The 19,642-nt window shown below is 54.5% G+C and overlaps 6 protein-coding genes across 6 annotated transcripts; 4 read left to right on the top strand and 2 right to left on the bottom strand.

The window, feature by feature from the left end:
- Positions 1-1,429: 1,429 nt before the first annotated feature.
- On the top strand, positions 1,430-3,977 carry MYCGRDRAFT_94916 (uncharacterized protein; the record flags this gene model as incomplete). Its single annotated transcript, XM_003850473.1, has 3 exons — positions 1,430-1,921; positions 1,974-2,716; positions 2,807-3,977. The coding sequence occupies 3 exons, from the start codon at positions 1,430-1,432 to the stop codon at positions 3,975-3,977; spliced, it is 2,406 nt and encodes an 801-aa protein (XP_003850521.1).
- Positions 3,978-6,360: 2,383 nt separating this feature from the next.
- Positions 6,361-9,265, bottom strand: MYCGRDRAFT_94915 (uncharacterized protein; the record flags this gene model as incomplete). Its single annotated transcript, XM_003849843.1, has 4 exons — positions 6,361-7,921; positions 8,021-8,422; positions 8,475-9,001; positions 9,068-9,265. 4 exons carry the CDS (start codon positions 9,263-9,265, stop codon positions 6,361-6,363), a joined length of 2,688 nt encoding a protein of 895 aa, XP_003849891.1.
- A 991-nt stretch (positions 9,266-10,256) lies between these two features.
- Positions 10,257-11,853, top strand: MYCGRDRAFT_46865 (uncharacterized protein; the record flags this gene model as incomplete). Its single annotated transcript, XM_003850474.1, has 3 exons — positions 10,257-10,657; positions 10,745-11,730; positions 11,783-11,853. 3 exons carry the CDS (start codon positions 10,257-10,259, stop codon positions 11,851-11,853), a joined length of 1,458 nt encoding a protein of 485 aa, XP_003850522.1.
- Positions 11,854-11,996: 143 nt separating this feature from the next.
- On the bottom strand, positions 11,997-13,223 carry MYCGRDRAFT_74379 (uncharacterized protein; the record flags this gene model as incomplete). Its single annotated transcript, XM_003849842.1, has 1 exon — positions 11,997-13,223. One exon carries the CDS (start codon positions 13,026-13,028, stop codon positions 11,997-11,999), a length of 1,032 nt encoding a protein of 343 aa, XP_003849890.1.
- A 365-nt stretch (positions 13,224-13,588) lies between these two features.
- On the top strand, positions 13,589-14,107 carry MYCGRDRAFT_27623 (uncharacterized protein; the record flags this gene model as incomplete). The annotated part of the gene is made up of 1 exon (XM_003850475.1): positions 13,589-14,107. A coding segment is annotated over one exon (519 nt), but the record flags the coding sequence as incomplete, so codon positions are not given.
- A 3,385-nt stretch (positions 14,108-17,492) lies between these two features.
- On the top strand, positions 17,493-18,605 carry MYCGRDRAFT_94912 (uncharacterized protein; the record flags this gene model as incomplete). The annotated part of the gene is made up of 1 exon (XM_003850476.1): positions 17,493-18,605. The coding sequence occupies one exon, from the start codon at positions 17,493-17,495 to the stop codon at positions 18,603-18,605; it is 1,113 nt and encodes a 370-aa protein (XP_003850524.1).
- Between the last annotated feature and the right edge of the window lie 1,037 nt (positions 18,606-19,642).

Genomic DNA, 19,642 nt, shown 5'->3' with positions numbered 1-19,642 from the left:
TACGTATCATTGCCACCTGCGCGCAAGCACTGCGGACATGAGTCGTGTGTGGACGGCTTTTAAGCACCGCATTTTGAAGGATGGCTTACTTTTCCGCCGTCATTGGTGAAGATTCTGCGCTGTGGAGGACCAGGTGGCGAAGCAGCATTTGACGTGAATTGCGCGCACGAATTTGAGCTCTAGGTGGGGCAGATGATGGCATAAGGTAGGAAGCTCAAAACTGATGGCGAATACTGTGTCCACTGCGCTGATTAGATAGCAGACTGGTGCGCTCCTTCTCCGGACCAAGGCAGGCATGCCTCAAGAACGATGAAAAAAAGTATGGCTATCCTCTGGTCTCTCCCAGAGTGCCTGATGAGGGCGGATAGTAGTGTTGCCACCCTTTGGTCTCTCCCAAAGTGCCTGGTAAGGGCGGGTGGTCTTGCGCTGCGCTCCATCACCAAGCCGCGCGCCATCTCGTGGTGGCTCAAGGTCAGCAGTATCTCAACAGTTTCCACGCTTACTTGCCTGCCTGCGAGCTGGGACCATCCAGTCTGCGCATATCCCTTCCTCGGTCACTGACATCGGCCCCCGAGGAGCAAGGTTAGCCTCGTGGGTTGGGTGAAGTCCGCGAGATGTCCTGCCGGCGCTAGCCCTCATCCCCATGGCCCAACAACAAAGACATCTCTTCCGGTCGTCGGTCGCGTATGGTCCGCGAACTCCGATCGACCATGTGGCTGTCTTCCAAACGAGGTTCCGAAGAGTCGTACTAACCGCCCAATCCCTTACAGTCCTAACGCCGACTCTCGCGCTGTGGTGACTGGTGACTTCTGCCAGTGACCGCTCACCGATCCAAGCTTGACCAATGTGTTTGCGGATCCTAGAGAGTTAGCGAAAGCCGTCAGTGCTGGAGCATACGTATCCTGCCTGCGAGCTGGGACCATCCAGTCTGCGCATATCCCTTCCTCGGTCACTGGCATAGGCTCTCGAGGGGCCAAGGTTAGCCTCGTGAGTTGGGTGAAGTCCACGAGAACATTCTGCACGAATGTCTCTTCCGGCCGTCGGTCGCATATGGTCCGCGAACTCCGATCGTCCATCTGGCTGTCTTCCAAGCGTTTTTCCAAGGGGACGTACTAACCGCCCAATCCTAGCAACCCCTAACGCCGTCCCTTGTTGCGCTGTGGGGGCTGGAGACTTCTGCCAGCGACCGCTCACCGGTCCATGTTGACCAATTGTCGAAATGTTGTTGGAGGAAAGAGAAAGAAGAAGAAAGCTGCGTCATGAATTGAGAAAAGAGGGCGGGAGGAAACCGAGCAAACAAGCCTTTGAGCTTGGACGCCAAGAATGGCGCTAGCAGAGAGCCCCCACTGGCCAGCTTATGGTTTCCAGCTCGAGTCTTCCTACGTGATCTTCGCAACATACCGCAACACCAACTCGGAAACCATCGAACATGGCGAAAACTAAAGGCATCGCGAAGCCGAAAGACCGACGAGCAAACGATGCTAATGAACGTCGTGTTCGCGACATCACCTACGACTCTTCCGAGCCTAGCAACGATGATGCGCAACCGGACGCCGATGCGCAAGTAGAGGATGATGCGGGAGAGCACGACGACGACTACACTACCGAGGCTGGCCATCCGTGCTCGAGTCCGCGCCAAACCACTTCACAGCTACCAGACCAGTCCTCGACAGCTGCGCCCGCACAAGTGCACCAAGACGAAGCTGGTCTGCCATTGAGCATCAAGCAAATCAAGGCTCTGTTTGATGCTGGCGAGAGATTGAGCTACGCGCAAGCCACTGCTTTGGAGGACGCCGGGGTGTATCTCACCTCAGTGGCCAGCCATCCCGTGTATTCTTCATCCGATCCCTACCCCGATCCACCGCCCGGCCTCTCTGAATTCAAGGCGCCAGATCGAATAACTTACAACTCAGACCGCGAGGTGCGCATCTCCGTCATCATTCTGCAAAGTGACAAATGCTAATTGCGGCCAGACATCATTCCCTCCCACTCCTGAGCTCCAAAGCCTCAACGGTGGCTCTCGGAGTCCCGACTCCGTGCGGATACCCCGATCCGATGGCGCACTCATTGCTCCACGACCTGCAGAGTCGGTGGATGCGCAAGTCGTGGGCCTCGCAGATGATCACGGTGCCGAGGACGCTCTCGATCCACAAGGAAACAAGGAGGACGAAGAACATGAAGTCGCTGTCCCAGATGACTCCACTGCTGGGTCGGTACTCGATGCGATCAAGAACCTCACGCAAGAACAACTTGATCTCATGAACTACCACACTCAAGAGCACTTCGATGAAATGGACAAGATTATAGCTCGGGAGGCGAAGGAAGAGATGCGTACTCAACACAACGTCGATGCTCGCCTGAATGCCGCCGCCGTGGACGATGCTGGTCTCCACGCCGGCATCGTTGGCGCCGAGGAAGATGCCGTGGACAATGACAACGGTGCGAACGCTGCGAAGCACGAACTCGACCCTACAGAGCAACTCGAGCTTGCACAAATCGGAGAAGCTCAACAGGCTGTGGTCCAGTCCATTGATGCGTCCCAGCCTCCTCGCCGTCAGAAGCGCACGAGGGACGAAGCCTTCGTCGTGGTCGCCGCACTGGTCAAGCCTTCTCAGCAGTGGCTCATCCAGCACAAAATGGATATCCAAGTCCGACGTAACCATGCGAAGCAAATGTCAAAGCCGACACCTCGCGGCGATATGCCGCAAATTGCGAGGTACGAGACTCTGAAATTGAATAGGAACGGGCGCGTCGACGCAGTGCATGAGGCTCCGCCTGAACACGCGTTCAGCGACAATGTACACAGTCTTCGCCCTCCAAAGCGCACCAGGTCGGACCAACAGGCTGGTGTTGATGGAGCGACTCTGCCAGAAGAAGAGCGCGCACCGAAGCGTCGTTGCCTGAAGGAGTGGTCCCACGTCAAAGCAAACGCAATCAAGAAAGGCGCAACTAAGATGGCGAAGAAGGCGTTCGAGATCGCCCTCTCCAGTAGTCGGCAATTTGTTCGATTTCTCACTGGCCTCGGACAACAGGCGAACGGTCAAGAGATCATGCTGGCGACTGCGCAGCCCCTTCGGCGCGGTATCCTGAAGAAACCTCGCCTCCCCGACACGCCGCGCGTTCCCATGCGCAGACCGATTGTCAGACGCCACCCTGCCGACATCTATTGGGACAAGGTTCACGCCGCTGCGGGACAGAAGCATCAAGAGCATCGCATGGCTACGGCTGCGACTGAGGTCGACCAAGCGCTTGAGAGCCCACAGGGACCCCCACGTGCACGATCTCCCATGGCGCAGGAGTCGCGGATCATCGCAATTCGTCCAGGCACCCCGAACCATCAAGATCAAGAGCTTGTGCACCCTCCGGCTCCTGAGGGCGATGCTCTCGCCGCCACTGACGACGATCCCTTCCCCTTCATCGTCCACCCGAAGTACATCGAAAACCATGCCGCCCACAGCCTTCAAGCCTTCGAGGCTCGAGTTGCGGCGACCAGCCTCAAAGGTGTCGAGATCTTGTTCGCCTGGCACGAGGAGTCCTGCGACGTCGATCCCGAATTCCAACCAACCTTCCAGGGCTTCGCGAGGGCTTTTGAACTGGTGCAAGACCCTGTGCTTCTGCGAGTCCACGATCGACTGCACGACAAGTTTTTGGGATGGGTCTGGCGCAACTTGTACCCTTTGCTCGATCAGGGCATCTTGACCCAGGCGGATGTCAATGGCGTTACGAGCACCATCATGGAGCTCTCTCCAGATGAGATGGAAGATATCGCCGACTTCCCAAACGATATGGACGGCGTCGTCTTCGACAACGACGTCGATGAGAGCATGACCGGCATGTCCGAGGCGGGCGGCGCGGAGACCACCAGCAGCAAGGCTAGCTCGCCGCAGCCGATGGAGGGCATCATCAACAACAGGAATACCGGCCCTCTTCCGACCGGCGGACGCAAGTTTGCGAAGCCTACTGGTGCAAAACGGTAGTCTGTCGAGGAGCGACTGCATGCAGCATTGCGTTGATGTGAGAGCGTGCATGTTGCTTTTATTCGCTGCGTTGAAAGTCCTTGCTTGAATTTCTGTTTGAAGGCATGGAGAAGAACTACATGGGTCCTCCACGGTCAAAGGTAGCAAGGCTGGCCCGCCGGAAGTGATGGATGGCCTCGTCCTCCATGTGTACTACCGGCGGTCACGATGCGGCCATGCCGTGCTCGAGAGGAACGAACGCTTACACGACAGCTTGTCGAGGAGCGATTGCAAGCGACGGTATGTGCAGATTCTCTCTTTCTTTGTTCTTTCAGTCAAAAAGCGAGTTCTTTCATCTTCTTTGGTTTCAGCATTAAGACAAGGTCACCAATGGTGTCAGCGTGGCGAATTTTACGCACAGCGGATTCGCTTACCTTCGACTGCTGTTGGCTTGCTTCACACAACAGACAGAAACAATAAATCAGAATCACATGGTTCACATTACACGCCGTCGCGTCCAACCAGCCCAAATGTTCTCGTGTACTATGGTGTCTTCTGGTCCAGAGCAATGCCGCTCTCGACTTATGGATACACAGCTACGCCGTTGAGATCAGTCGTCGTCGTCGATACTCAGGGCTCTCTATAGAGGTCATTGTAAGAATGCGTACAGCACGTTCCTGGTAACATGAGCCTCATCAGGCGAGGTGAGCAAAGATGTTGTGTACCCAGACAGTTCTTCTCTTCAGTGCGGATGGATGTGACTGGAATGCTGGAGCAATATTAGCAGATTCGCATACATTCTTGAGCTAGTGCCTCAAATTCAGGTCTGAACGACCCGACCCGATCTCTAGATCGCTGGACCATGCCTCCGCATGACTCCGTCAACTCCAAACTGCGAGAACTCAGCGTTGGATGCCCAATTTCGGACAGCGCGAAGGAAGTCACCCGAAACGCACGACAATTGTGGAGTTCAGCAAATGGCGTCCCAAGCACAGGTGTTGTCGAAGGCCTCGCATCAGTCAAGGTTGTGGAAGCCTCCAATGCAATCGCCAAAGGGCACACGACATTTGCCTTGGGTGTCGTCATATTCTCCAGCGCACACACTATTGAGACAGATCTCGTTGCATCTGTATTGTTCCGATCGTAAATTCTCTGCCGGCAAAATGCTTCCCGGTCGTCGTCTCTGCAGATGCATATGCTTGGATGACTGCATGCTGAGGATGCCGCGAGGAAGAGCGACAAGACGATCAATGCTTTGAGATCCATCGAGGTGGTAGGACGGAGTGCAGGCTTATGTTGGTTGGAGATGGCCTGCGGATGGTCGAGTACTGATGATGTCTTGTTGAAATATGTCCTTGGCAGTGTGTCGCTCAGTTGTATGTTGATGTTGTTGAAGAACTTGAGACGAGTAAACTGGCCAGCATGAACAACTCGGATGCCTTCAGATCATTAACCACGCCGCCAATGTCCCTCACTATCATGAAAAGACGAGCCAAGACCACGTACGCCAGGGGTCCTTGTGCCAGTCCTTGCTGCAATTGCCAAGCACGGGGCGTACAATGGTGAAATCAGCATCTGAGCCTGGCAATATGCCGACCTTGAAGAATGTTCTTCCTCGCCCATGCCGAGTTCATTGGTACGTGGAAGCCAGTGAAGCCGAAAGACCGAAGGCTCTTTCGATCTCCCGGTTTCATTGAGGCAACAACTCCATCCCTTCGCTTTGTCGTACTTGTGCAGCAGCCCCAGATCATCTGACTAATGCTACGACGCCGCAGCAGAAGCCACGCTGTGCTGGCCGTGGATCGCGGCGCACTCCAGTACTTCGGGATGTTTTGACAGGTTCCAGTAGCTTCTCGTCGTCGCTGACCGCTCCGAGGATGTTGTATATGGATGGTGATGGGTCGGCCAGCGAGTCGATTCCCAAAGCGGAAGCCGGGATGGTAGGGATCCATATATAGTGGCACACACGCAGAGTCGCATAAAGGAAGCAGTGTTCGCCTCGTGAAGCACGCCGGGGCCCAAGTCGACCTGAGGAAATGGCGAGAGCTGCCCAGATGCGCAGGGTTCTGGGCAGCGCGCATTGATTCTTGTATGCACGACCGGAGCTGTGCAGGATGCAGGGTCGGATCCGCTCATCATGGAAGTTCTCAGGAATGTTTGTCAGACGCTCTCGGCCTCGGATCTATCTTGCTGCCGGACCGCTTCCGATGAGGAAAGGTAATGAGGTTGACTGTCATGACCTTGTCCGAGAGTGATTGGGCAGTTTCGATCTGCTGGAAAATGCGAGTCTTGGAAGTGGAAAAGTCAATGCAATTTTGCTCCATGCATCCGCATACCTGAACGCTCAGATCTCACCGCTGACACCGATCCAGTGAAACCTTCCTCTTCTTTGCCGAATCCACCTTCATTTCAAGCTGCTGCAGTTCGCCAGTTCTTCCATCGGAGTGTCCAACGCCTCGAGCAACGGAATCCCGAAGCCCTCAAACCCCCTCAGACCAAGTGACTTCATTGTAGCAGGCAACGGGAAAGTGATCTTGCTGCCGTCTTTACGCTGGACACCAATCGCATTGGCCTCTTCCAGCTTGCCCCCGATCCCCATTCGCAACCGAACAGAAGACCAGAGGTGCCAGAATCGCTCGGCTGCCTCAGTGATGCGATCGATGTTTCCTTTTCTGCCTTTCGGATCGTAGAATGTGATGTATGACGCACTGGATGAGGCGATTGTCATGTTGACGTTGTGCAGGCTGTGACGGTGACGTACAAAGTACTCCCACAATTCCGCTGTCCACGCAGGATTGTACGGTCTGATGTTCGGAGCGAGACTCTTGGTGATCCCACCTGAAGAGGCATTGCGGGCTTCTTTTGAGAATTTGTTACTCACGCCGGGTGCGTTGATGATGTCTCCCACGATGACGGCCGCCTTTTGGAGGAGAGTAGGCTCTTTGGCAGTAGCGGAGTCTCTAAGGATGCGCAAGACGATCTCCCAGAGAGCCATTCCGACAAGATGGTCCTTGATGTCTGGAATGAGATCGTGGAGACCCCGGCGGATCTTCTCGCCGACCATGTAGAAAGCAGGATAGTCGAAGTTCAGGTGAAGCTCATCTTTTATCATGTGGTCTTTGAATGTAGAGAGAACTTCCGTGACGGTGAATTGTGGTTGATGCTTCGTGCCCTTCTTACCTTTCTTGCCCTTGGTGCCGTGCTTCAAGCCCTTTGACTCCGCCGTGAGCTTGGTCAACACCGTCTCGACAAGGTCGCCCCTGTCAAAGGTGTCGAGCAGGTCGTTGGCGTGATACCCGTGTGTAATGGCGACGACAAACTCGGATGTCGGTGATACGGCGGTGCAATGGTTGTCCACAACAAATTCGTGCGTGGGAACAGCTGAAGATGAGGTGTACTTCGAGGTTTGAGCAAGGGAGCATCCGAGGGACCGGACGTAGTGTCGAAGATGAGACGCCGCATCGTAGGGACCAGCTATCTTAGGGACCAGAGGAGTGTGTGGCTTGTGCGTGTTGATGAGGAAGTGTATGTCCTCCCATGTTGACTTGAGAAGGTTCGATTTGGTGATGGCCGTGTACAAGTTCGCCAAAGCAAACAGTGTCAAGTCCAGGTTGGCAAAGCGGATTCCAACTTTGTGGTACGCCATGCGATCGCTCCACAGAGCTCCTCCGGCGACACATGGGGATCCCATGATGCATGACGTCGCCTTTCCAAGCATGTCAGAGTCTGCGTAGGAGTATCCTCTTGACCGCTGATACTCGAGACCCACCTTGGTGACAAACAGCTGATCCTCCGAGCCGTCGCTCCTGCGAAAGATCGGAGCAAGCTCTGCTCTCCAGTCCGAGGAGGGATGGTCCAGGCCAGCAAAGTGAGCATTGATGTCGTCGAGTTGCTGTTTCATTCCACGAGTAGTGGCCAGCCATGCCTTTGCAGTAACAGCGGGCTTATCGCCGATGATCTCATACCTAAGCAGAAAGGAAGGAGAGTTAGCATGGGTCTCGCAGGACAGCGGAAGCTCGAGCTAGATGTGGTCCATCACGAGCTTGATGTCCCGGCAAACTTACAAATCGAGATGAATAGCACAAGCCATAACCAGCCAAGTGGGGGTGAGCTCAGAGTCGTAGTAGTCTGCCATACCGCACAGGAATTCCAATCGGTCAAACATCTGGGTGGATGAGCGCTTTCCTTTGGCCTTGTGGAAATGTATCCATGCGAGAAGCTCGGGAACTTGGACTTCGAGAATCGAGCTGAAGTCGTAGGCCTCCAGCTCGAGGATTCTCATCGAGGGAATCTTTTCTGCTTTGCTGCTGTAGCGGAGCAACGCTTTACCCTCCGTCGTTCCAGCGAGCTTCTTTATCTCATCTCGGATTTCTCGAAGAAGCACAGCCGCGGCCGGACAGATCAACCTGATGAGCTCTTCGTTACGAGCTTGAGCGTTGGTAATGATGTTGAGTGGCGTGACACAGCTGCGAAAGGGCGGTAAGTAGGCATCAACTGAGGGATTAATGGATGACTTACATTGTCTTTCCCGAGCCGTGAACCTCCAGGTTAAAGTATTCCAACAGTTTCCAATAGTCGTTGAACTGGGGATACTGTGCAACGAACTTCTCATCCTCGATACGCATCAGACCGATACCGACCTCGGCAAGCTGTGACACAAGCACGATGCTGAGCTCTCCACTCGTATACTTAAGCCACGCTTCCTTGATGAACTCTCGGACGTCGTTCATGTCCTTGATGTGGCACCAGAGAGCGAAGTCGGGACCCATGCCGTCGTTCTCGAGAATGAGAGGCTTGTTCCCGAGTGGTGAGTCAGATGGTTCCTCGATTGCGAGCAGGGAGAAGACGTTGGCGAGGCGTTCCTTGACGCAGATCGTGTCCATGTTTTGAGCCTTCGTGTCCGGCTTTCGGTCGTTCGAGACGCATGGCAGCAGGATATTGCGGACTTTTATCAGTAGCTCAATGAACCACTGGTGATTTTCGTTGTCTCTCACATTGGACCGCTGACTGTGCCAGTTTGCTTGAGACTGCCGGCCATCGATGACCTGCGCGGTGGTAGATGAATTAGCGGGATGTTGACAGGATAAGAACCACGGTCGCGGACAACTCACGTCTTGAAGAGATGCGATGATGGCAGGAGGCACTGCAGTAGCTGCACCTGCCGTCGACCGCGCCAAGTCAAGTAGTTGGTGCGCTTTCAGGGCAGACGTGCCACGCACAGTATCGCCAGCTGTCTGAATCAGCCACTTTACCACCTGCGCTTGCGCTGCTTTGTACAGCTGCCACCGGCCGAGCTCTGGTCGATCCATCGTGGTTCCTTGCTGAGGTTTGGAGAGTAGGGAGAGAAGCAGGAAGACGGCAGTCAATATGTGCAGGAAGAAAGGAAGGTTAAAAGGTGAGAACGGAGAGTCAAGCTTGCTCGGAAGCGTGTTGGAAGCGCCTACAAATGTTTGTCTGTTTCATACTAACGGCAGCGTGCATCGTTGAGCTGTAGTTGATGACAAGGATTAGTGAGTCGGAGGCGGGTCCTGAGGCGGTTCGACAATGATCGCAGAATAAACGATACATTCTCTGGCAACATAGCGCCATCCAGCGGTATCTACGGATGGCCGTTTGCTAAGGCGTCCTCGAGACCTGGAGCATGAGCCCCAAGACAGCCAGTGTACTCCGCCTGAAGACAGCCAGTTTACTCCCTGTGTGACAGTGGCAGATGCAGGACAAGATAACCACCCTTCGAGTCCGGCTACTCTTCCGCTAGAGTCAAGAAATTGGAATTCAATGAGTGTCGAGACTGATCATTGTAGGTGTGTAGAGGAAGGTAGGAGGGAGCAGGATGAAGGAGCAGGATGAAGTGAAGTCGGTCGGCTGCTATTGCCGAGGCTGGGATTGCCCTGAGATCGACGGCAACCTTGCTGGCTGGAAGCTCTCTTTCACGGCGATGCGACTTCAAATTCCAATAACAATCCCGTCTGCTTCAACTGCCGTCCTCCGGAGTGCTTCAGCAAAATCTTGCAGCAATGGCCGATCGATAGCATCACGGCCCTCGCTATTCGTCCGCCCTCCTCCACCCGCGAACGCAAGCACCTATTCGCCGAAAAGATGGACCGTCCACCATCCAACCAGCAGAATTTGCTACAGCTGTTCCTCCCATTGTCCGCCGACCCGGGATTGATGAAGCCGACCAGGTCTAGCACGAATCTCTCCAGTCCGCGACCGTTATGGCCGCGTGCTCACAGTATCAGCGCCGCTGAGTTCATTGATAGAAGACGTCGGGAAAGCAACGATTCGGATGACTTGACCATGGGGCACAACGGACACAAACCGAATGGCGTGGCAGGATGGGGAGGAGGCGACGATGCAAGCACCAGAAGGTTGAGCTATGCTGCCAGCGTGCTTAACACGCCGCAGGTTCGCAGTCAACGGCTGATTGGGTACACGAATCCGCGATACCGGTGGGAGCAGTATTGGAAGACAGACGACGATCTAGGGAAGATCAAGAAGAAGAAGCTTCGGAAATACTATGAGAGGAACAACTATCTCATACAGCATTACATGTACATCGATCGTTTGCTGGACAGCAGCCTGCCGCACGATCTGATCCAGGAGTACCACCACCCACAGACATCGGCCATGCAGAATTTACGACAGGAAGCTCTTCCAGAGACGATCAGCGAGGAGGAACAGGTGGAGCCGATGCGCGTGTACCCAGATCGGCACGGCTCATTTGACAGCATTGACGCGGATGGAGGATTCTACGCCAATGGCGAGGCAGCTCAACCTCCTCCTAGAGTCAAGAGAACGCCCAAGGACATCTACTCCTTCAAAACGCCCGGCAACAGTGAAGAAGCGGTGGAGAATGGGGAGGAAGAACCACTTCTGAAACGCACCAACACCCGCGGCGACGTCGAAGCAGCACCAGAGATCCCAGAACTGGAGTACGAAGAAGAGGCCTCTTCGCAATCCACCGTCGTCAAAGTCGCCATCATCATCAACCTCATCGCCAATACCGCCCTGCTTATCATGAAGCTCGTCGTCGTCCTGCTATCCTCCTCCGTCTCGGTACTCGCCTCCCTCGTCGATGCAGCTCTCGACTTCCTCAGCACAGCAATCGTCGGCATCACAACCCGGCTCATCTCCCGCACAGATCAATACGCCTTCCCCATCGGCCGACGACGCCTCGAGCCCGTCGGCGTCCTCGTCTTCTCCGTCATCATGATCACAGCCTTCATCCAGGTCCTCTGGGAAGCCATCTCCGCCTTGACGAACGGCAACCACGAAATCGTCGAACTTACCATCCCCGCCATCGCAATCATGTCCGCGACAGTCCTCATCAAAGGCGCCTGCTGGCTGTGGTGTCGTCTCATCAAGAACTCCTCCGTCCAGGCTCTCGCTCAAGACGCCCTGACTGATGTGGTGTTCAATACTTTCTCCATCATCTTCCCTCTCATCGGCTTCTACGCGAGAATCTGGTGGCTGGATCCTCTGGGTGGTGTCTTCCTCTCACTCTACGTCATCATCAATTGGTCCCGCACCGCGAACGAGCATATCATGAACCTAACGGGTGCGTCGGCGAGTGCAGACGAGCGGAATATTCTCCTGTACTTGACCATGCGCTTCGCCAAGACGATCAAGCAGATCCAAGGACTGCAGGCTTATCACAGTGGAGACAAGCTGAATGTGGAGGTGGATCTGGTGTTGGAGGAGAGTATCTCGTTGAGGGATAGTCATGATCTCGGGGAGAGTTTGCAGTATGTGCTGGAGAGTGTGCCGAATGGTGAGTTGTATCTTTTGCGATCTTCGAGATTGAGTGCTGACTTTATTGATAGTCGACCGAGCCTTCGTGCATATGGACTATGCGAGCTGGAATCTGCCGACGCATTTACAGCAGGACAATTGAGGCGGATACGTTGAGTACATTCTGTATTATACCTACTTGTAGAAATATACTGCGACGATAGACGACCTCGCCTCTTCGCTTGTCCTCACTGATTGATTCGCCATAACGTGTCCGGAACGACCGAATGGGTACTTGATTCAGGTCTAGTAGTCCTCAACAAGAGCCACACCGACTTCTCCCTCTTCGACAGCCACCTTCAAATCCTCCACATCGCCACCTCTTTGCTTGATCACGAACCCAAGCGTCTCCGAAAACGTCTCTCCATTATTGACGAACCACTCACCGAGTCCACGAACATGACTCTCGACCTGCGCCTTCAAGTGACAGTTATCGCGCAGATACAATAGCTGCTCCGGATCCAACTTCATCATATCCTCGATGATGTAGTAGTGCGAGATGTCATCGCCCCAACCCTCGGCTCCAGGTTCGTGCCATCGAGTTGGCGCCAGGCGGGACTGATACCTGCCTGCGCCGAACGTTGACCAGCCTTCTCCGACGAAAGAAGATGGTGCGGGTGGGTAATTGAGATGGATGTTGAAGAGGAGTTGCTGGTTGCTTTCCGGGTAGCGTTTCTGGAACTTTTGTCTGATGCGGCCATTGGAGGGACAGATGTTGTTGGCTACCATGTCGCGGAGCACGGCGTGGACGTCGAGCATTGCGGCCAGCTCGGTTGTGGAAAAGTTGTGGAGGAGAGAAGCGCGTTCGCGGACGATGGATGGCATCCCACGGCATGTGCGGACGTGCGAGGAGGTGTGGAAGGTTTTGTCGAACAGCCAGAGGCGGTAGAGGGCTTGTCTTAAAGTGTATCGCTCTGACGTGGACAATAGCCGACGATTGGCGAAGTCTGTCTTCCACTTTTTGAAGGGATAGATCTCCTCGTATTTCTGGGCTACGCGGCCGACTTTGAGGATTTGGTGGAGAAGGGCTTCGCTCATGGGAACTTCGCGGCGAATATGGGCGGGTTGCGAAGCGTTTTGGGTGAGGAGTTGGACAATGTCTTCGAGCGGACCGAATTCGGCGTCGGCGGCATCTTGGAGGATCTCGAGCTTCTTGGAGGAATGGTATGCGCTGTGGAAGCGATGCGAGGTTGACGAGAGGGCGATGACGGAGGAGATGTCTGGCAAGGAGAGATAGATGTGGCCGAGGATCTCGTTGGGTAGGGTATCGAAGAACATGGTCGGATTCGATCTCTGGAGGAATGGTAATAGAATGGTAAAAGGCACCAAACGACTCTTCTGAGACTGTCTGGTGGAGGCTCGATGAGTTAAGAGACAAACACCCCAGCTATCGTGGGGCTATCGGTGGTGGTGATCTTGATCTCATTGCGAGATCCATCGAACTGCAGTACTGACCCACGAGGGGTTCGCGTTGTCGTGCGTTCCATGATTGTTGTGATGATGGAAGCAGAGGAGGAGAAGACAGGAAGCAGGTCGTCAGCAAAGGAGAGACGCGGCGGTGAGCTCTCCCCATCCGTGCGCTGTTGTTAGCGCGCGTAGTTCTACCTCAAGGACCTCCGCGCTTCGCCGCATCGACTTCACCTCGACCTTCTCGACAACAACACGACCACATCTCTGGCATGGGCGATCAAGGCCATTACAACTGCAGAGACTACTACGTCTCTCCACACTTTGCTCCAACAACAATCAGCGTGGACCGCCCGCAATTCGAACGCCATGAATCCTGGCAACAGCTCGAGGAGAGATCCCGCTCTCCGCCCCAGGCACCCTTCGCTTTCTTACGATTACCTCTCGAGTTAAGACAGCAGGTCTACGCGTACCTCCTCCCACGAACACAAGACCACAACAATCCGAATCCACTGGCCGACCATGCGCGTAACTTCAGTGCTGTGCAAAAAAGAGGTGCCCGCGGGATGATCATACCTCAGGCGAATGCAACATCGAAAGGACCAAGCCATGTCGTCTGGCAGCGGGGGAACATACACTTGATGTCGGTGTGCCGACAGGTCCACGACGAATGTGCAGAGCTGCTGTACGGTTGCAATAGCTTCCTGCTATTCGTCACTTTCCAAGGCATCACATTCCGGTTCAGCTGGCTGCTGCCTTCGGGACTGGCTCCGACGAGACGATATGATTTCTTGGAGTTGCTACCTGCGAAATACCTCCCGCTCATCAAGCGGGCGATCATAAACTTGGATCATGTCGACTCGTACACTGCCATGCTCAAGTTCAACGTCAGCGGCAAAGGTCTCACGCAGGGGTTGAGGAAGCAGGTACAGCGTCTGGTGAATGCGTTGCGGACGAATGCAGACGCAGCGAATGATGACGAGAAACGTCTGGCCAAGATCGGCATTCGCGTCTCGAACGGCAATGCTTTCCTGGACCGGGAGAAAAGCGAGATCGTACGTCAACGAGAGGGTGCGATCAAGGTCTCAGAGGATCTCGAGGTCATGCTGGAGCCGTTTGGAGACCTTCGTGGTGTGAGAGAGGTGCAGATCTCTGGCGCCGTCACTGACAAATTCGCGGCAAGTCTGAAGGAGAAGATGATGAGTTTGGGAAAATTGGACGAAGCAGCGATCGAAAGGAGTCTGAAGAACCTGGAGATGGCGCCGTCGCCGCAGCTTTGTGTGTATGGTAACGATATGACTTGATGAGGAACGAGAAATGACGGTACGAACTGCGTCACGAGACATTGCGGGTTGGTCAAGGATGGCTTTGTGATTGTGATTACTTACATTTGGAAGACCCGAAACCTTTGCTGATCACCTCACCGTGAGTCTTACTGCACGATGAAGTTGCCTAGCTGGACCACGACATCTTGCTCTTGGGAGATGATGGCGACATAGTTCCATAGCCAGGATCCATCGCCGCCAGAGTCTGTTCCAAGTCAGCAAAAGCTTTGTCAGAAGCCGCCATGTCCTCGCAAGACGCCGAGCTCATCGAGGCACCCGCTACAGCATCCTCAGAGCACCTTGACGGCCGAGCGGAGTACTTCGAGGAAGCCTCCGCGATGCCATCTCGAGATCGTGTGAACGCCGCGGGCCAGACATGATCCGGGATCCGGTCACCTTGATCGTCCCAGTTCTGCAGCCTCTGCTTGAAAGCATGCGAGACGAAGTGGAATGCATCAGCCGACTCCCGTTTCTCCGGCGCTTCGACGAGGCACTTCTCCAAGACGATCAAGATCTCCTCATGATGGGACACCGTGGAGTCGTTGAATGCTGTCCTGATGTCCTCGCCTGGCTGGTATCGTCGCAAGGTCATGAGCTCAAACAGCGTCAACGCAAAGCTGTACATGTCGCTCGCTTTGCTGCAGACCTGAGGCCAGTCTGCGGGGGCATGGGGGCTGTCAAATCGCTCGGCGCTCAGGTCTGCATTGTGCACTTCGGGAGCCCAGTAGCCAGGCGTACCGTTGATTCCGACATTATCACTCTCCAGCGCTGCGAGGCCAAAGTCGGCGAGGATGATGTCCGGCATGCCGTGCCTGGAAGTCTCCCGCCATTGCATGAAGATGTTGTCGGGCTTGATGTCCCGGTGCAAGACGGCGGCCTGGTCTGGGTGGGCGATGATCGGCTTGCCTGAGACTGGATCCCATCCGATGTGGCCGGCGTGGATGAAGGTCAAGGCATCGACCATGCTGGCGACGAAGTGCAGGATGAATGCAGCTGGAACTGGGGTTCCTCGGCACTGGAACGCATACAAAAAGTCGAGCAGATCGCCGGCTTTGCAGTGTTCCATCACGACGTTGGCGTAGGGAAAGTGCTCGCCATCTTCGGCCATGTGGACGTTCCTCACGGCCATGATGTTCGGGTGCGGTGCGAGGTGCTGCGAGACAATCTTAGCTTCGTTGGGGATGACGGACTCACCATTGACTTGTCGACACTTCAATTGCTTGATCACCAGGTCTTCGCCCGTGACACGGTCTGTAACGAAGTGTACAGGAGCGCAGGAAATGGTGCCGAACGTCCGCTGAAGCTCGTACTTCTCTTTGAACGAATCGGGCATCGACGGCAAAGCTCCCTTGCCCCATTCAAGCAAAGCCGGCAACGACTCCGGAAGATCGTCCTCTACCAATTCCGCCATGATATACTCATCCGACCAGTCCACATCATCATACGCCGCCGCGTGCGTCTCGTCAAAGCCAGCAAAGGCGTTCTCGAGACTGTCGCGACGGCGTCGTGGTGGCAGGGCTGGTGCTTCCGGACCCTGTTCTTCGTCAACCAGTGACTTCTTCCCTTGTTCCCAGAAACGCCACCAGGGCTTGCTCTTCGGCGTGGTGTTCGCTTTGTTCTTCCTCCGCCGACGGTTGAGGAGAGGAGTCCGGCTCCGGACCTGCAATTGCCGACATGGACCACTTTTGGAATTGTACCAGGCATCGGAGAGGAGCTTGGCGATCGCGTGGATCAACGCTGAGAGGAGCATGGCGAAGAGGGTCAGGGCGAGGATGTCCTCGAGGCTTAGCATTGCTTCTGCTTGGAGGAGTGAAAGTTGAAGGGACTGCACTCACAGGACCGGCCTGTTGGGTTGATGGGTTGGTTGATTGGGGTAGGGTATGGGACTTGAGGGAACGCACACCGGGTAGAAAGACATTGAGAGTGCCATATGGGGTGTATATACGCTGGGTGGCATCTTTCGACCGATGTCTCACGGACAAAGGAGCATTGTGCAAGTCTTTCTTCGACTATCTGCTTTCATGCAAGGCCAGTAACTCTGAAAAGGAATTGGACAAGGCCATTGATGGATGAGACAAAGGCTATTGTGTACGCTGTGAGCTGCGTCGGGGTCGATGAGGTACTGCATGGTCCCCTTTGTTTGCGACGTCTTTGGCTCCTCTAGAGACCGTCTCTGTCCTTGCCTGCATTTCGAGTCGGGCGCATATACAGCAGTAGTATTTCAACAGAATGATACAGATATACAGACGCCTTTCAGGATTCTGAAGCAATCGCCTGGTAAGCTTTGGTCGTCCTCGAAGGGCGAGTGGATTCCTTGACGATTCCTCATGACGACAAGCTGTCGAATGATATCCTCAAGCGTCCGAATCTCCGTCTTCTGGATAGTAATACTGCTTCCGCTGTGATGCCGTTTCATTGCTCAACTCAAACTTCGTCATTCATTCACTTCAACTCAGATCCAAGGCTTGGCTTTGGCTAGCGCAATAAAAGCTCACTCAAACATCACATCACGCAGTCGGTTTTCTGGCCGATTGCTGTCTCACGTCCTTAGGTGAACAGACAATGAAATTTCTATAGACGTAAGCAAGCAGGGAAACCTGTTTCTGCATCTTCCTTGAGACAACGATATTCCCAGCAAACCATACGCCTTACTCCACAATACGATCAATCCTCAATATGCTTCTTTTCTGCCAACGTACAATAATTTGTTCATTCACCTCCTCGTGAATTTATACACAATGCTTTTATTCGTGACTTTCAGCTGCGACGCAATTCACCTGCGGAATGCGCGGGCGGGAGTGAAGTGCTCCTGCTCCTTTTTTCCCTATATGAACTACGCCGTCTACGCAATTTGTATCTCTTCCTTCTTCTCTTCCTATCCGCCGTCCACTTGCACGTCCAACTCCAGAACACCACTCAAAAGACCACAACTTCCCAACCAGCCTTCGCTATACAATCACCCACCACACCAACAACTTCACGCCAAAGCAAACAGTCCTCCTTCACAACGATGTCCACCCACGCCAACATCGTCGGCGCAACAACAGCCGCGCAACTCGCCAGCACCACCGAGGCGCAAAGTTTCGACTTCATAGAGAGCGACAACTTTACCTGGATGGAGGGTTTCGACGGCGCGACGGAAGGCGAAGTGCAAGTCTTGGAATCCCAACAGTCCGAGAAGTTGTACGTGTGCAAGCACACCTTCTCACACCCAACCAAAAACGTCAACGACATGAAGGACGGTGACACAGCAACACACCGCTACCCCGTGGAAGCGCGCATCTTACTCAAGCATCTGAAGCCACACCCTTGCATCATCTCTCTCCTCGCTTGCACCGCCGACCCTGACGAGAGAGGCCGCTACAAGCTTTGGATGCAGTACTGCAGCGGAGGAGACCTGATCGGCCAAGCGTGGGCGAGCAAGAATCGGCGCCTCGTGATTCCGGAGCAGTTCGTTCTCCAGGTGGCAATTCAGATCAGCGAGGCGCTTGCTTACCTCCACCACGGCTTGCGACATGTCGGCGAAGGAAAGTACACCCAGGATGCTGGCCATGAAGCCGTGATTCACGGCGACGTGAAAGGTGATAACATCTTCTTGCGCTGGCAGAAGTCGGCAGATCGAATCGGTAATATGCCGGACGTGGTGCTGGGCGACTTTGGCGCTGCGAAGTTGGCTTCGGACAGAAATATTATGACCGGTATGGGCACTCCTGGTTACCACTCGCCGGAAGATAGAGCGGTCTATGGCAATCGCGACTGGAACGATCCCTCGAATCGACATGTCTTCATTGAGATGATCAGCAGGCGAACCACTGGCGCGGATATCTATGCATTCGGCCAGGTGATGTACCAGCTCGCGACGAAGGACGACAAGTGTTGGCCCATCGGACAGGATCCTGCTTCACTCGAGATCAGCGCCGAGTACAGCACGCCAGGATTGAGAAACTTCATCGTATCTTGTCTTGCGGTGGATCCGAGAAGACGCGGAGAGGCTTCGTTTGCGCCGGGGACGGGGTTTTTGCCAGCAGTTCAGCGGCTGAGGGATGCCAGGGCAGACTTGGTGCAGAGCAGGAGGGCACCGAGCAGGTTGGAGTGGGACAAGCCTCCGAAGCTTGGGACTTAGCGATAGTTAAGTGCGCTTGGAGATCTCTCAGTAGTGTAACGAATGCAAACAGAGCTTGAACGAACGAACCATACCTTTCACTAGTCCATGTTGGTGATACAGTTGTGCATGTCTTCAGTGCCCCGAGCTACCGCCACCTACTCACCCAATTACCCAACCTGAATTTATCCACGCTCGAACGCGAATCGGCCAACCATTCCAGCACCAGCTCGTTACGGCAATGAATCAATCTCAATTTGCTGTGCTGGAACAAGGAGATGACATCTTTGAGCAGCTGGTGGATCTCGAGCACGAGTTGGTCAGCGTGCATCACTCTCAGTTTGCGAAGCTAGTCGTGCTGCTTCGAGGCTCGGTTGATCGACAAGAAAGTTGGACATGTCATGCTCTTGTAGCTGCAGCGTGAGCGATCCGCACATAGTCGTCAGTAGGTTGTCATCTTATCACAAGCACGTCCAATGCGAGAGACAGACGTGTTCGCTGGATGGAGAAGGACGCTTACCAGCAACGGCAGCACGAGAGAAGGCTCCCCTGCATCACCAAGCCATCAACACGGTCCTCTTGCAACGAATGAAGCCGAACAGATCACCGTGGATGTGAGCCGCAGACCAATGACCCATCCAGCGCGACCGGCGATGCTGCCGCTTGCCAAGGCACCGTGAGGCTTCAGTCGTTTTGCGACATTTCTTGTTGGCCGAGCTGTAGCAATAGCAGTCCGCGAGGCACGTCGTAGTGGGTAGGCACTCCTGGCATATTTTGGCTCAATACGTTGCCCAGTAGCCGCCAAGTCAATGATCCTGTCAACTACCAAGCCAGTCCTTTCAGCGTGCGGCGGCCTTCCAAATCTGTGCATGTCTCTCTCGGCTGCACGTATTCGTGATCTTCGTCAACGACAGGAGTCAAGGAGTTTGGCAATCATGTCAACTGCACAAACCTCCTGAGGCTCTGACGAGAAATTGCATCGGCATTGACCCTCGGACTTAATACTTGATGGTGGCGACTGCCAAAGATACCGGGTTGTCCAGGGTTCGGCATGGGCA

This window comes from Zymoseptoria tritici, chromosome 8, assembly GCF_000219625.1.
Source record: "Zymoseptoria tritici IPO323 chromosome 8, whole genome shotgun sequence".
Lineage (NCBI taxonomy): Eukaryota > Fungi > Ascomycota > Dothideomycetes > Mycosphaerellales > Mycosphaerellaceae > Zymoseptoria > Zymoseptoria tritici.
The sequence above is the reverse complement of the archived record's forward strand: the minus strand, read 5'-3'. Positions and strand labels throughout refer to the sequence as shown.